The sequence below is a fragment of the Oncorhynchus masou genome, chromosome 27, assembly GCF_036934945.1.
Source record: "Oncorhynchus masou masou isolate Uvic2021 chromosome 27, UVic_Omas_1.1, whole genome shotgun sequence".
In the NCBI taxonomy this organism is placed as follows: Eukaryota; Metazoa; Chordata; class Actinopteri; order Salmoniformes; family Salmonidae; genus Oncorhynchus; species Oncorhynchus masou.
This window is the reverse complement of record NC_088238.1, coordinates 33,524,671-33,537,197: the sequence shown is the minus strand read 5'-3', so window position 1 is coordinate 33,537,197 and position 12,527 is coordinate 33,524,671. Positions and strand designations below refer to the sequence as shown.

Genomic DNA, 12,527 nt, shown 5'->3' with positions numbered 1-12,527 from the left:
GGGTCACTTAGAAATGTCCTTGTTTTTGAAAGAAAAGCACATTTTTTGTCCATTTAAAATAACATAAAATTGATCAGAAATACAGTGTAGACATTGTTAATGTTGTATATGACTATTGTAGCTGGAAACGGCAGATTTTTTATGGAATATCTACATAGGCATATAGAGGCCCATTATCAGCAACCATCACTCCTGTGTTCCAATGGCACGTTGTGTTAGCTAATCCAAGTTGATCATTTTAAAAGGCTAATTGATCAGTAGAAAACCCTTTTGCAATTATGTTAGCACAGCTGAAAACCGTTGTTCTGATTAAAGAAGCAATAAAACTGGCCTTCTATAGACTAGTTATTTGGAGCATCAGCATGTGTGGGTTCGATTACAGGCTCAAAATGTCCAGAAACAATTAACTTTCTTCTGAAACTTGTCAGTCTATTCTTGTTCTGAGAAATGAAGTATATTCCATGCGAGAAATTGCCAAGAAACTGAAGATCTCATACAGTGCTGTGTACTACTCCCTTCACAGAACAGCACAAACTGGCTCTAACCAGAATAGAAAGAGGAGTGGAAGGCTCCGATGCACAACTGAGCAAGAGGACAAGTACATTAGTGTCTAGTTTGAGAAACAGACGCCTCACAAGTCCTCAACTGGCAGCTTCATTAAATAGTACCCACAAAACACCAGTCTCAAAGTCAACAGAGACGAGGCGACTCCGGGATGCTGGCCTTCTAGACAGACTTTCTCTGTCCAGTGTCTGTGTTCTTTCGCCCATCTTAATCTCTTATTTCTATTGGCCAGTCTGAGATATGGGTTTTTCTTTCTAACTCTGCCTAGAAGGCTAACATCCGGGAGTCGCCTCTTCACTGTTGACATTATATATAATGAGAAGTTTATGAGTGTTGAGCACACTTCACAGTGCAGTGTGAGTGAGAAGTGCACTTGTGTACATTACATTTGTCCCCTAGCTGGGATAGTTGACTGACAGGTTTTAGGCTATGAGTGAAATGAAAACACTGGATCCATCAGGGTGAATAATGGTTGACATATACAGTAGCTGCTCCATACCTTCATGTAGACTTTAGACTTAAAGCACTAATCCACCCTCTAGACTACAGCAGTGTTTTTCAACACTAGTCCTGGGGATCGAGAGTGGTGTAAATGTTTGTTCTAGCCCAGCTCTGACAAAACGAATCAAGGTAATCAGTGATTAGGTGATTAGTTGAACCAGATGTGTGTTCGTGCTGGCCTGAACCAAAAATGTATACACCCTTTGAGTCCAACTCCATCCCCAGGACCAGCATAGGACAACACTACACTATTGTGCCAAAAAGTATGAAGTCTTATGTGTTGTTTTCTAGTAATCTAACTCTCCAGTTCCTGTATCTCTATAGGGGACCCAAAGCCTTTGCCTAACACAGTACAAGGGGACTGACAGACTGAGCAGAGAGCTATTAGCTCTTTGTGATAACGACTGTACATTTACCCTCCATGACAACTCAGTCAACCCCCCGGTCAGGTTAAGCCTGCTTCAGGGAATATAAAATATATGTTGAAGGTATGCAATAATCCAGTTCAGGAGAGGTGGGCTGAAGTTAACTGAGGTGGGATAGGTCGCTTCTGTGAGATGAAAGGCTGACACACACATGGACTGACACACACACATACACGCAAGCAAACACACACGCGCACGGACACACACCGTAGAGCTCCTGACAGACTCTCCCCATGTGACATGTCCAGTTAGCGTCACGCTGGAGACCTCATTACAGCGATTACAGTGACAGCCAGAGGAGCCATGCACCATGGCGGCGGCACTTGGTAACTCACTAACCCCTCTCAGAATAAAATGGGCAGCGCCAGGCTAGCTCACTATAGCTCTACCCCATTCAGAAGCAGCTGTCCTGGGCCTGAGCCGAGACTCTCCATTCTCTCCTATGGACCCAGTACGAATTATCTGGGGCAGCCTTGCCTGTCTGTCTCTCTTTGTCTCTCTTTGTTGCATTCTCTCTCTGTCCTTCTCTCCCTCTCCTCTCCCTCTCATTCTGTCTCTCTCCCTCTCATTCTGTCTCTCTCCCTCCCTCCCTCCCTCCCTCCCTCCCTCCCTCCCTCCCTCCCTCCCTCCCTCCCTCCCTCCCTCCCTCCTTCTGTCCCCTTCCTCCACACAGCTACCACCACCACCACACATTGACCTGGTTCAAAGGGCAGCAAGACGCAGGGCCAGGCGGTAGCACAGTCACATTTCTCGCCAGCATAATCTCCTACTAAACAAACACAGTTCAAACAGAATGGCTCTTGTAAAATTTGAAATGTACTGCAAGCCAGAGGCCAGGGTGCACCTGCTGCACCGGCGAAGGCTGGTGACCGTCATAACCAGTGTTCTCTGCTTTGGATATGGTTGAGTCTATACAGTATGTGTGTAGATCTCCATGAATAATAATAACTATACTGGTAAGAAAGGTGTTTAAGTCACAGCTTAATCATGCTGACTCTCTGCAGATCAGGACCTGACCTCAGCCCCTGCCTCCGCCTCAGCCAACCACAATGGTCCCCTGAGAGACCATCACACATCATTTCCCATCTGCAAACCACAGCAGTCACAGCCCTAATGTATTTCTAGAGCTACATCGAGTCCAGAGAAGCATCTGGACCCACACTGAAGGGAAACAACCGGCACGGTACACAACTAGATTAGAGGAAATCAATCAATCTTTCACTCATATAGACTTGTTCGGATTCATTTGAGAAGAAAACAGAAAGAAGAGGGAGGATTGCTGCCCTGTGTCCACACATTGCAAAGGGAGGAGAATAGAGTTAGGCAGCTGGCTTTTTAACTCCACTCATATCAGAGGTTAAATTGTGGCCAAGTACCTGGGGAATTCAGGCACAAGGAACAGGGTTTTTAAATGCCCAATGCAGACGTTTTTTTTTTTTTTTTTAAATATCAAGAGCAAATAATTTCCGCGTAACAATTAAGTACCTTACTGTATTTAATTAGGGCTCCCGGGTGGCACAGTAGTCTAAGACACTGCAAGAGGAGTCACTGCAGTACCTGGTTCGAATACAGGCTGCATCACATCTGGCTGTTATTGGGACTTCCATAGGGATAAATAAGAATTTCTTCTTAACTGACTTGCCTGGTTAAATAAAATAATAATTTTAATTTGTCTGGGAGAGGTCTCTGTGTTGGGAGGGGAAAACTAAAAACTAGCTGTTATCGGTGGCAGGTAACCTAGTGGTTAGCCCGCTGGGCCAGTAACTGAAAGGTTGCTGGATCCAATCCCCGAGCTGACGAGATAAAAATCTATTGTTCTGCCCCTGAACAAGGCAGTTCCCTGGTAGGTGGTCATCAAAAATTTGTTCTTAACTGACTTGCCTAGTTAAATTGGCAGAGAGGTTTGGAACTCTCGTTGTTATTGGTCTATTAATCAATTTACTGCATGGTGATGTCTCCATGGAAAGCCAAAACCTTCTGATTAGACGGTCCTGTGTAGATTGTATTTTCAACCAGCCACTATCAGTTAAATAACAGTGATCCAATTTGATCACACTTTTACAGTGTTAGTTTCATCAGCTTTTCTACAACATGATATACTGTAAACCATAGTAAAACATATTTTGACTGCATTGGGCCTTTAATGAGCGTTGGAACAGACCCTTTACAGGGTTGTTTTTACCCTGAGACACAGATGCTGTAGAGCAGAGGTTAACAAGGGACCGTTCCACACACACACACACACACACACACACACACACACACACACACACACACACACACACACACACACACACACACACACACACACACACACACACACACACACACACACACACACACACACACACACACGCACACACACACACACACACACACACAAATGCCGATAAATGGTTCTGTTGTTGTGCTGCTTACAACAAGTGTCTCAATCAGTTTTGAAAGGTCCCCTTGAAAGAAGAATGAAAAGCTTCAGCTACGCCCTCTATGACATGGGTTAGAGCAGAACAGGCCTGGGTTAATGGATGCCCAGGGATAGAGGAAGAAGAGAGGGGATGGGGAAGGAAATGGCACTGTAGCCCTTTCCTGCAGTCAAATGACCTAGTGGCCTGATGGGTGGAATTGTATTAATATTTTTCATGATTTCATAATTAATAAACATAATTTAAAATCTGGTGTTTCTATGTCAAAAGGTTTTGTTATATTTCAGTTTTCTGTGACGTACTGTACAGTACCAGTCAAAAGTTTGGACACATCTACTCATTCAAGGTTTTTTCTTTATTTGTACTATTTTCTACATGGTAGAATAATAGTGAAGACATCAAAACTATGAAATATCACATATGGAATCATGTAGTAACCAAAAAAGTGTTATACAAATCTAAATATATTTTATATTTGTGATTCTTCAAAGTAGCCACCCTTTTCCTTGATGACAGCTTTGCACACTCTTGGCATTTTCTCAACCAGCTTCACCTGGAATGCTTTTCCAACAGTTGAAGGAGTTCCCACATATACTAAGCACTTGTTGGCTGCTTTTCCTTCACTCTGCGGTCCAACCATCCCAAACCATCTCAATTGGGTTGAGGTTGGGTGATTGTGTTGGCCAGGTCATCTAATGAAGCACTCCATCACTCTCATTCTTGGTCAAATAGCCCTTACACAGCCTGGAGGTGTGTTGGGTTATTGTCCTGTTGAAAAACAAATGATAGTCCGACTAAGCTCAAACCAGATGGGATGGTGCATCGCTGCATAATGCTGTGGTAGCCATACTGGTAAAGTGTGCCTTGAATTCTAAATAAATTACAGAGTGTCACCAGCAAAGCACCCCCACACATCACACCTCCTCCTCCATGCTTCACGGTGGGAACTACACATGCAGAGGTCATCCTACTCTGCGTCTCACAAAGACACGGTGGTTGGAACCAAAAATCTCAAATTTGGACTCATCAGACCAAAGGACAGATTTCCACCGATCTAATGTCAATTGCTTGTTTCTTTGCAGCAATTCAACCATGAAGGCCTGATTCACGTGTTCTCCTCTGAACACTTGATGTTGAGATGTGTCTGTTACTTGAACTCTATGACGCATTTATTTGGGCTGCAATTTCTGAGGCTGGTAACTCTAATGAACTTATCCTCTGCAGCAGAGGTAACTCTGGGTCTTCCTTTCCTGTGGCAGTGATCACGAGAGCCAGTTCCATCAAAGCGCTTGATGGTTTTTGCGAGGGCAGTTTTCCGGATTGACTGAACTTCATGTCTTAAAGTAATGATGGAGTGTTGTTTATCTTTGCTTATTTGAGCTGTTACTTCCATAATGTGGAATGGGCTTTTACCAAATAGGTCTATCTTCTATATACCACCCCTACCTTGTCAAAACACAACTGATTTTCTGAAACACATTAAGAAGGAAAGAAATTCCACAAATGTACTTTTAACAAGGCACACCTGTTAATTGAAATGCATTCCATGTGACTAATTCATGAAGCTGGTTGACAAAATGCCAAGAGTGTGCAAAGCTGTCATCAAGGCAAAGGGTGGCTACTTTAAAGAATCTCAAATATAAAATACATTTTGATTTGTTTAGCACTTATGTGGTTACTACATGACTCCATATGTGATATTTCATAGCTTTGATGTCTTCACTATTATTTTACAATGTAGAAAATAGTACAAATAAAGGAAAAACCCTGGAATGAGTAGGTGTGTCCAAACTTTTGACTAGTACTGTATATAAAGTGTAATGTCGGCACACAAACTCAAAATTTCAACTCTATTTCTGACATGTTACAGGTGTCTTTTTTTAAAGCCCATATCCATATGTGTGAGGTGCATACTTTTCTCTCAAAGTAGACCCTGATTTAGCCCACTGCAGTAAAAGGTTAATGGGAATATTCTTATTGTCATCATCATCATTATCTGACGACATCCACTGATGCCATATGATATGCCTCTGATGGAGATGAGCTGGGGGAGGATGAAGAAATGGGCTGGGTGGAGAAAAAGGCACTTCAATGGGAATATTACTTCCACTGTCACATGACTGACATCATCCACTGTCGTCATATGGAGTGGATTTCATACAAAGTGCTCCTGTCCTCATGCTCCAATGCTGTGTTTGGTTCAATTATTATTGTGAAGCAAAACGCAAACGGCAACACTGTGTGTTGTGCGTGTGGATGACGATGTCACCTGTCATCATTCACTGTTCATCGGTTGCCTTTTTCAGGACATCAGGTGTGATCTCTTTTTGACTCGGCCTTAAGAGGCCCCTGACTCACTGACTGACACATTGTTTAGAGTCTGTCATAATATCAGGGTTGTAATGGTGGAATACGTTCATTAAGCTACGTTTACAGAGCATCACTGTGAGTCATAGTTACAGCAAAAAATAACAGCTGACAACAGCGGTGTCAGTGTTTAATGCTCAGTCTTCAAACTAAGTTATATTCCACTGTACTTGCTTTTAGGAACAGTCTGTCCATTTTTAAGTACTGTACTGGAGATCATGAAGCAAGTCAGTGGATAATTCTCAACGTCAATACTCTGTGATTAACAGGTAGTAACAGGCTTTTTCCCCCTTAGAGCACAGAAAGACAAACTCTGCAGATTTCAACAACGATCAACTGATGCAAACGATGCATGTAAGCGCCTCCAACCAAATAAACCAAACTACTTTTCTCTAAAACTTCTTCCTAAAATGTCTTCAACAAATGGTCTTTGAATTAACAAATGTCTCTCTTAGTGTCCAGTCTCCACACAGGAAAATTATGTCACTTCAGTTACCAAGGCCACTAGTGAAAGAAGGGGAAGATTCAGCCAGAGGATTCTAGCCAGAGAATTCTGCAACTGAAGAACCCCCACTTCTCTTCACCTGGCTTAAATCTGTCAGGGCTCTTCTACACGGGCGAGTGATGTCCATTCATAGGGTAACCACACTGGGCGGGGTGGGGTTCACTGACCAGTGGCCACAGCTCTAATGCTTCCTGGGTCAGAGGTCACATTGCAGCTACACGGAAGAGCAGGAAAAGAGGCGCAGGGGTCCATGCAGTGGCTGTCGATTTCACACTGTCAGTTAGTTAGGGGAAACCAGGACAAGAGACAAAGGACACACACACACATACACACACACCCATCTTCTCTTCCTCAAGCCAAGCACTATGATGAATGACACAAAATAACAGCGATCATATGTGGAAACGTTCAGGGCAGTTAAATAGCACTATGCCACAAAGGGAACTCATATAAGAACACAAAATAAGAGGAGGACACTAGCAGACATACAACCTTGTGAGTTGGAGTTATTTCGGATGGGAGAAAACAACCCAAGAATGTTTTGCAATGACACAGCCAAGGGCAATGAGTGATAATTGCAGAAAATAAATTGAGAGACACGTTATTTTCTTCTGGCAATGGGATAACAGTGAGACTCCTAAAACACATGAGTTTATCAATCTGGGCTAAGTTAATGTATCTGACCTCAAGCCAACACAAGCTTATCTTGTGATATTCTGTTGTGCTGTTTTTAAGGGCTTGTATTTTGGTCATGTTCAGGTTTAAGGGCATGTTGTGATGATCTTGTTGTGTGTTGTGTGAAAGATAAATATCTTATATCTATGTGTGAAACTAAAATAAAACTAATTTTAGAAAGTAAACACTCTGTCCCTCTGGCTAACAGGCTGGGGCAATGTTGTAGTACTCGAGTATAAAGGACTTGGACTTGGACTCGGAATCGAACACTTGGGACTTGGGAACTCGACACGGACTCAAGGTTTAGTGACTTGACTACATCACTGGGCTGGCGGTTGAGTGCAGCAGCTCAGCTGCAAAGTGCCTGTCGACAGAAGAGAGTCAAGAGACGCATCTCTCTATATATAAACAAAGAAGCTGTAGGCGAGGGAACGATACAAGGTGCAACACTGACAGAGACACAAAGAAGTACTCAGTTATCAGTTATGGCCTAAGAGTAAAATACATATAGAGGAGTCTCAGCCAGAAGGATTCAGCTACAACACGTAGCCTTACTTGTATACTGAGAGAAGTGGATGAAATTGAATAGGTACTGTAACTATTGTTATTGTCTCCCTTAGTAAGTAAGGACACGTTGCAATATCACATGACGTGTGCCTGCAGCTGGTTTGCATGTATTTGTATGGCGGTTCGTCCATATGTATCATGAATGCACTGTAAAACCATAACATTTTCCAGTGCCGTGGCAGGAAGTGCACTCTTCTCCTAAAAGTAATCCACCCTGAGCTAAGAGCAGGAGGAGGAGCTGGGCTTTGATAGACACTGAAAAACCAATGGGAGGTGTGGATGGTCAGCATAGACAAGGTGTCCGAAGAGAGGCATCTTGTGCGTTGCAGTCATAACCACACCTTTTAAAAAAGGTACCAGGCTTGGACTGAACTTTAGAAGTAGCTGTGGTGCTACAAAAGTTCTTAATTGCAAAGTGTCTTAACTGCAAGGGATATAAGTTTTTGTTTGTTTTAATCATGGAGACAGTTTGACTAGTGGAAAGGATGTTACTCTGTGAGGGTTTGGTCCCATTGCACAATAGCGGCTGTTTTGGTGACTTATGCCCCACATGTGAAAATCTGAAACAGAAGCTGCACTCCATATATCACACTAACATAACAAGGCATATCCGTTATAGTGTAAATTCTATTGCTTTCTGAAATAATTGTCTTCTTTTGACTTTACCTGAAATAGTGTAAAAGGCCTATCTAGCTTCTAACATGAACAACTTGAAACCTGAAACGAACAACACTGTTTGTTACCACTGTAGCCTAGCTCCAGGCTTGAGGGTATACATAATTCATTCACTTCAAGGATATTGATGAAACGACCACTTGACTGGCTCCTCTGGGCAAACTTTACTTGATCAAACATACTAACACTTACAAGGGCCATGTTTATTCCATTTAGACTGAACTCATACAATACTGCCCAGTGAATAAATACTTCAATATAGTTGCGTCCAGGACAGCTATAGCCTTGTCTGTGTGTTTTAAAAGCGCTGGCCTAAAAACATAAAACAGGTGTAATGAGCACAAAATGAAGTTGTGTAAAGCACATAAAAAGTCGAACCAAAATCTATGCGCCAGTCATTTATATTCAAGAGCAGCGTCGGAAAACATATGTTCATGAGAGTCACTGATCGACTCCGTCGCAGTAATGCACCAATGAATCGGTGAAAACAGGACTGTGCACTTCTGGTGCCAAAACATTGAACTTTTACTTGTCGCGCTCATTAACTTCACAAGAGCATTAGGATGATAATGGACCACATGAGCCTTGTGCATGAAACTGGGGCTGAAGCATTAAGCCTCGCTAACTGACAGCAGTTGGCCAACTAGCACCGGCAGGCTGTGTATCTAACAACAACAAGCTACATTGGTGATCGCTGTGAGTGTGTGTGTGTGTGGTGTCTGTTTCAAATGCTACAAGTCCGTGAAAACCTGTCAGTCAACCTGTCTTAAACATATACTTAGTTGTTGCTCGACAGTCTCCACCAGCACACAGAAGTAATTACAGTGGGAGGGGATGCAAACTCACAATTGAATAGTGGGTTGAGGGTTTCTTTATGGATATTACTATAACTCGTCAGGGCTAATGTACAATGTGGTTGCAACGATAGCAGCTTTGATTATGTTGTAAAGTCACGACAAGAATGATTAAGTGGATGCTTTAACTTTTTGTGTCAGCTTGGATGCCAGATACGTACTCTTTATGTGCTTTCAAGTCAGTAGGGTTGGATCAAGGCAAGCACATACAGATCTGGCGGCCACCAGGCTGCAAGTATTACATTATATCAGAAGATGAAATGTCCTATATAATAGCATTATCCTTGAGACAGGTTGGCAGACAGCAGACAAAGCTGATGTTACCATGCAAGAACTCCTCTGACACAGAGACAGACAGACAATCAGCATAATGGACCCAAGGCAACAGCAGAAAACAGGCTTAGACCGACACAGGGCTGTCTCTGAAATGACTCTCTAGATCTCAGGAGTGTGTGTAACATTTTGTACTGGAGGTCTGCGTCTGTCTGAGGGTTTCGTGAAAGAAAAAACAGTGCCTATCTATTTATGAGCCACTGTAACGGCTGTCGTGCCAGTGTGTGTGTGTTTGTGTGTGAGAGAGACAGGGACAGGTAGAGGGAGAGAGAAAGGAAAAGCGGGCTACAGGCTTAGAGAGGGACTTGGCAAGGATGTGCCAGCGTGTGGGTGCCGTGAGTCGATGTGTACATAATGTGATAAAGTAAGCTTTGGTCTGCTGGGCCGGAGTTCTCAGAATAGCAGAGAGAGCAGTAAGGTGCAGGGTCAGGGAAGGTATCCCTTTACTGTGGGCTTAAGGGATCTGCTTACTGGCCCATACACTGGACACTTGGATTAGTGACAGGTACCAAAGTTTATATCAGGGCCCAGGGGCAGGTGAAGAGGCAATGGTGTGTGGGAGATTTAGAACAAAGACCCAGAGTTTTTCGAACTCAGGGTCCTATATTACATATTATGAACATGTGATTACATGCTATCTGATCATCTATGTGTGTCTTCGTTTTCGTGATCACAGTTAGATACAGTAGTTGGCCTTGTCCTGTATAGACTCTCTCCACTGGCTCCTCCATGAGATTAAAGACTGGGAGCCTCATTGTCGAGGAAACAAAAGACCAAATTAAAGTTGCAAAAGAGAGAGAGACTAAAAAATAACTGGCAAATGCATACAGTAATGGCCCCGACAGAGATAGTCGCCTCGCTTCGCGTTCTTAGGAAACTATGCAGTATTTGCTTTTTTTAATGTATTGTTTGTTACACTGTTACCCCAGGAAATATTAAGTCTTATTTACATACAGCCGGGAAGAACTATTGGATATAAGAGCAACGTCAATTTACTTGTTAGATTTGCGTGTATAAGTAGTTGTTGGGGAATTGTTCGATTACTTGTAAGATATTAATGTTGGAACTAGAAGCACAAGCATTTCGCTACACTCACATTAATATCTGCTAACCATGTGAATGTGACCAATACAATTTGATTTCATTTATACAAAGCTAGCAAATAATTCATGAGGCATGTGCTCTCTATGCAGATGGATACATGGGCAGGGTTTACACACCCTTGTGTCTGTCTGCGATTGTGTTGTGCTATTTTAACACCGAGGACAGTCTCTGTACTGCTTATGCTGCCAACAGTTCAGTGGCTATTATGCAGTCATTGCAATTAGTCCTTAGTCCTTGCAGTCACATGCTTTAACGTGAAATGACAGTTAATCGTTTTTGAAAACTCTAAATGCTGTCTGCGTGAACTGTCTGCAATTAAAACAGTCTCTACAGTATCATGTTTATGGAGATGTGCTTGCTGCTAGTATATTGTCTCATGAATATGGCTGCATGTATATGCAGGAGAGAGGCTTGTAAAACCAAGGCCCAGTCCAGACAGAGACTTAGTAAACAGAGTACTGGGTCAAAGTCTGCCTGCAGTAACGAGAGAGCGGTGTAACCAGGTCTTAGTCTGTCTTCCACCGATCCTTCTCACATGACATTACAGATCTATGACACACACAGACGCAAGCGGTATTGCTTTCTCGTATCATATCCGCCCCTTCTCCCTTCATTCATAAATCCATGTCGTCACTATATCTGCAGCCAGGACACTGGTAAAAGGTGTACTGTAGCTTAAGCACCAACAAAGGAAACCCATGAAACATTACCTACGAAATTGTGTTGGCCTATATGGGGGGCTGATGGTGACACTTAAAACAAATCCAAGGCCGTGTTGCTTTAGCTGTTTGACATTTGACATGTGTCCTAGAATAAACGCCGGGAGAAACATAGTGTTATTGCTATCCCTAATCCCTACGTAAACGTCGATTGCTTTGCCACATTGTAGTCCACTGTGCGTTATTTTGGAACCAATGCGCAAATGTTCAGGCTATCCACACATTCATGCTAGTACACAGTAACTAGGCCATTATAACAGCCCGTGCTATGGTTTATCAACACCGGCATTGTCACCATAATAATATAGGTACATTATCCTGGAGAGGCGTGACCAGGATGACCATTATTTTCCGACAGAACAGAACACCATCCAATGTCACAGGCTTACCTCAACGCGACCCGCACCGAACTTTCGTCCTGTCCACTCATGGTTACGACGTCACTGCTGGAACAACCACGATATAAACAGCTTGGTTTTCTTTTTATTTAACGGTTTTACAGCATGCAGCTTCGTTACCGATGCGCTTGAGCCACCACAGCTCACATCCACCTGATACAAATAATTTCAATACGAAGTCAGCATTAGCGTGCTATTCTCTGTGCTTATATCTCGGGCGAGGCGCATTCTGAATAAACCTAGGCTACGATATACGAGGTAACATTTTCAATGACATTGCATTATTCCCGTGTAGAGGCCAGCCTTGCGAGGTGATAGGGACAGAAAAATACACTTGCCCGCTCCTGTGTGTGAGACGGGAGGAGTGAAACGTAATCAAGCCACGCCTTCTGAGATGTCCCCTACCAACCTGACAGT

General features: G+C 43.0%; 1 protein-coding gene across 3 annotated transcripts in view; it reads right to left on the bottom strand.

Moving 5' to 3' along the window:
• LOC135516054 (kinesin-like protein KIF21A) overlaps positions 1-12,449 on the bottom strand; it is a 45,941-nt gene extending 33,492 nt beyond the window's left edge. For all 3 annotated transcript variants that reach the window (XM_064940046.1, XM_064940047.1, XM_064940048.1), the window contains exon 1: positions 12,102-12,449. In XM_064940046.1, coding sequence (XP_064796118.1) covers positions 12,102-12,142 — 41 coding nt within the window. In that variant the 5' untranslated portion in view covers positions 12,143-12,449. The remainder of the gene's footprint in view (positions 1-12,101) is intronic.
• Between the last annotated feature and the right edge of the window lie 78 nt (positions 12,450-12,527).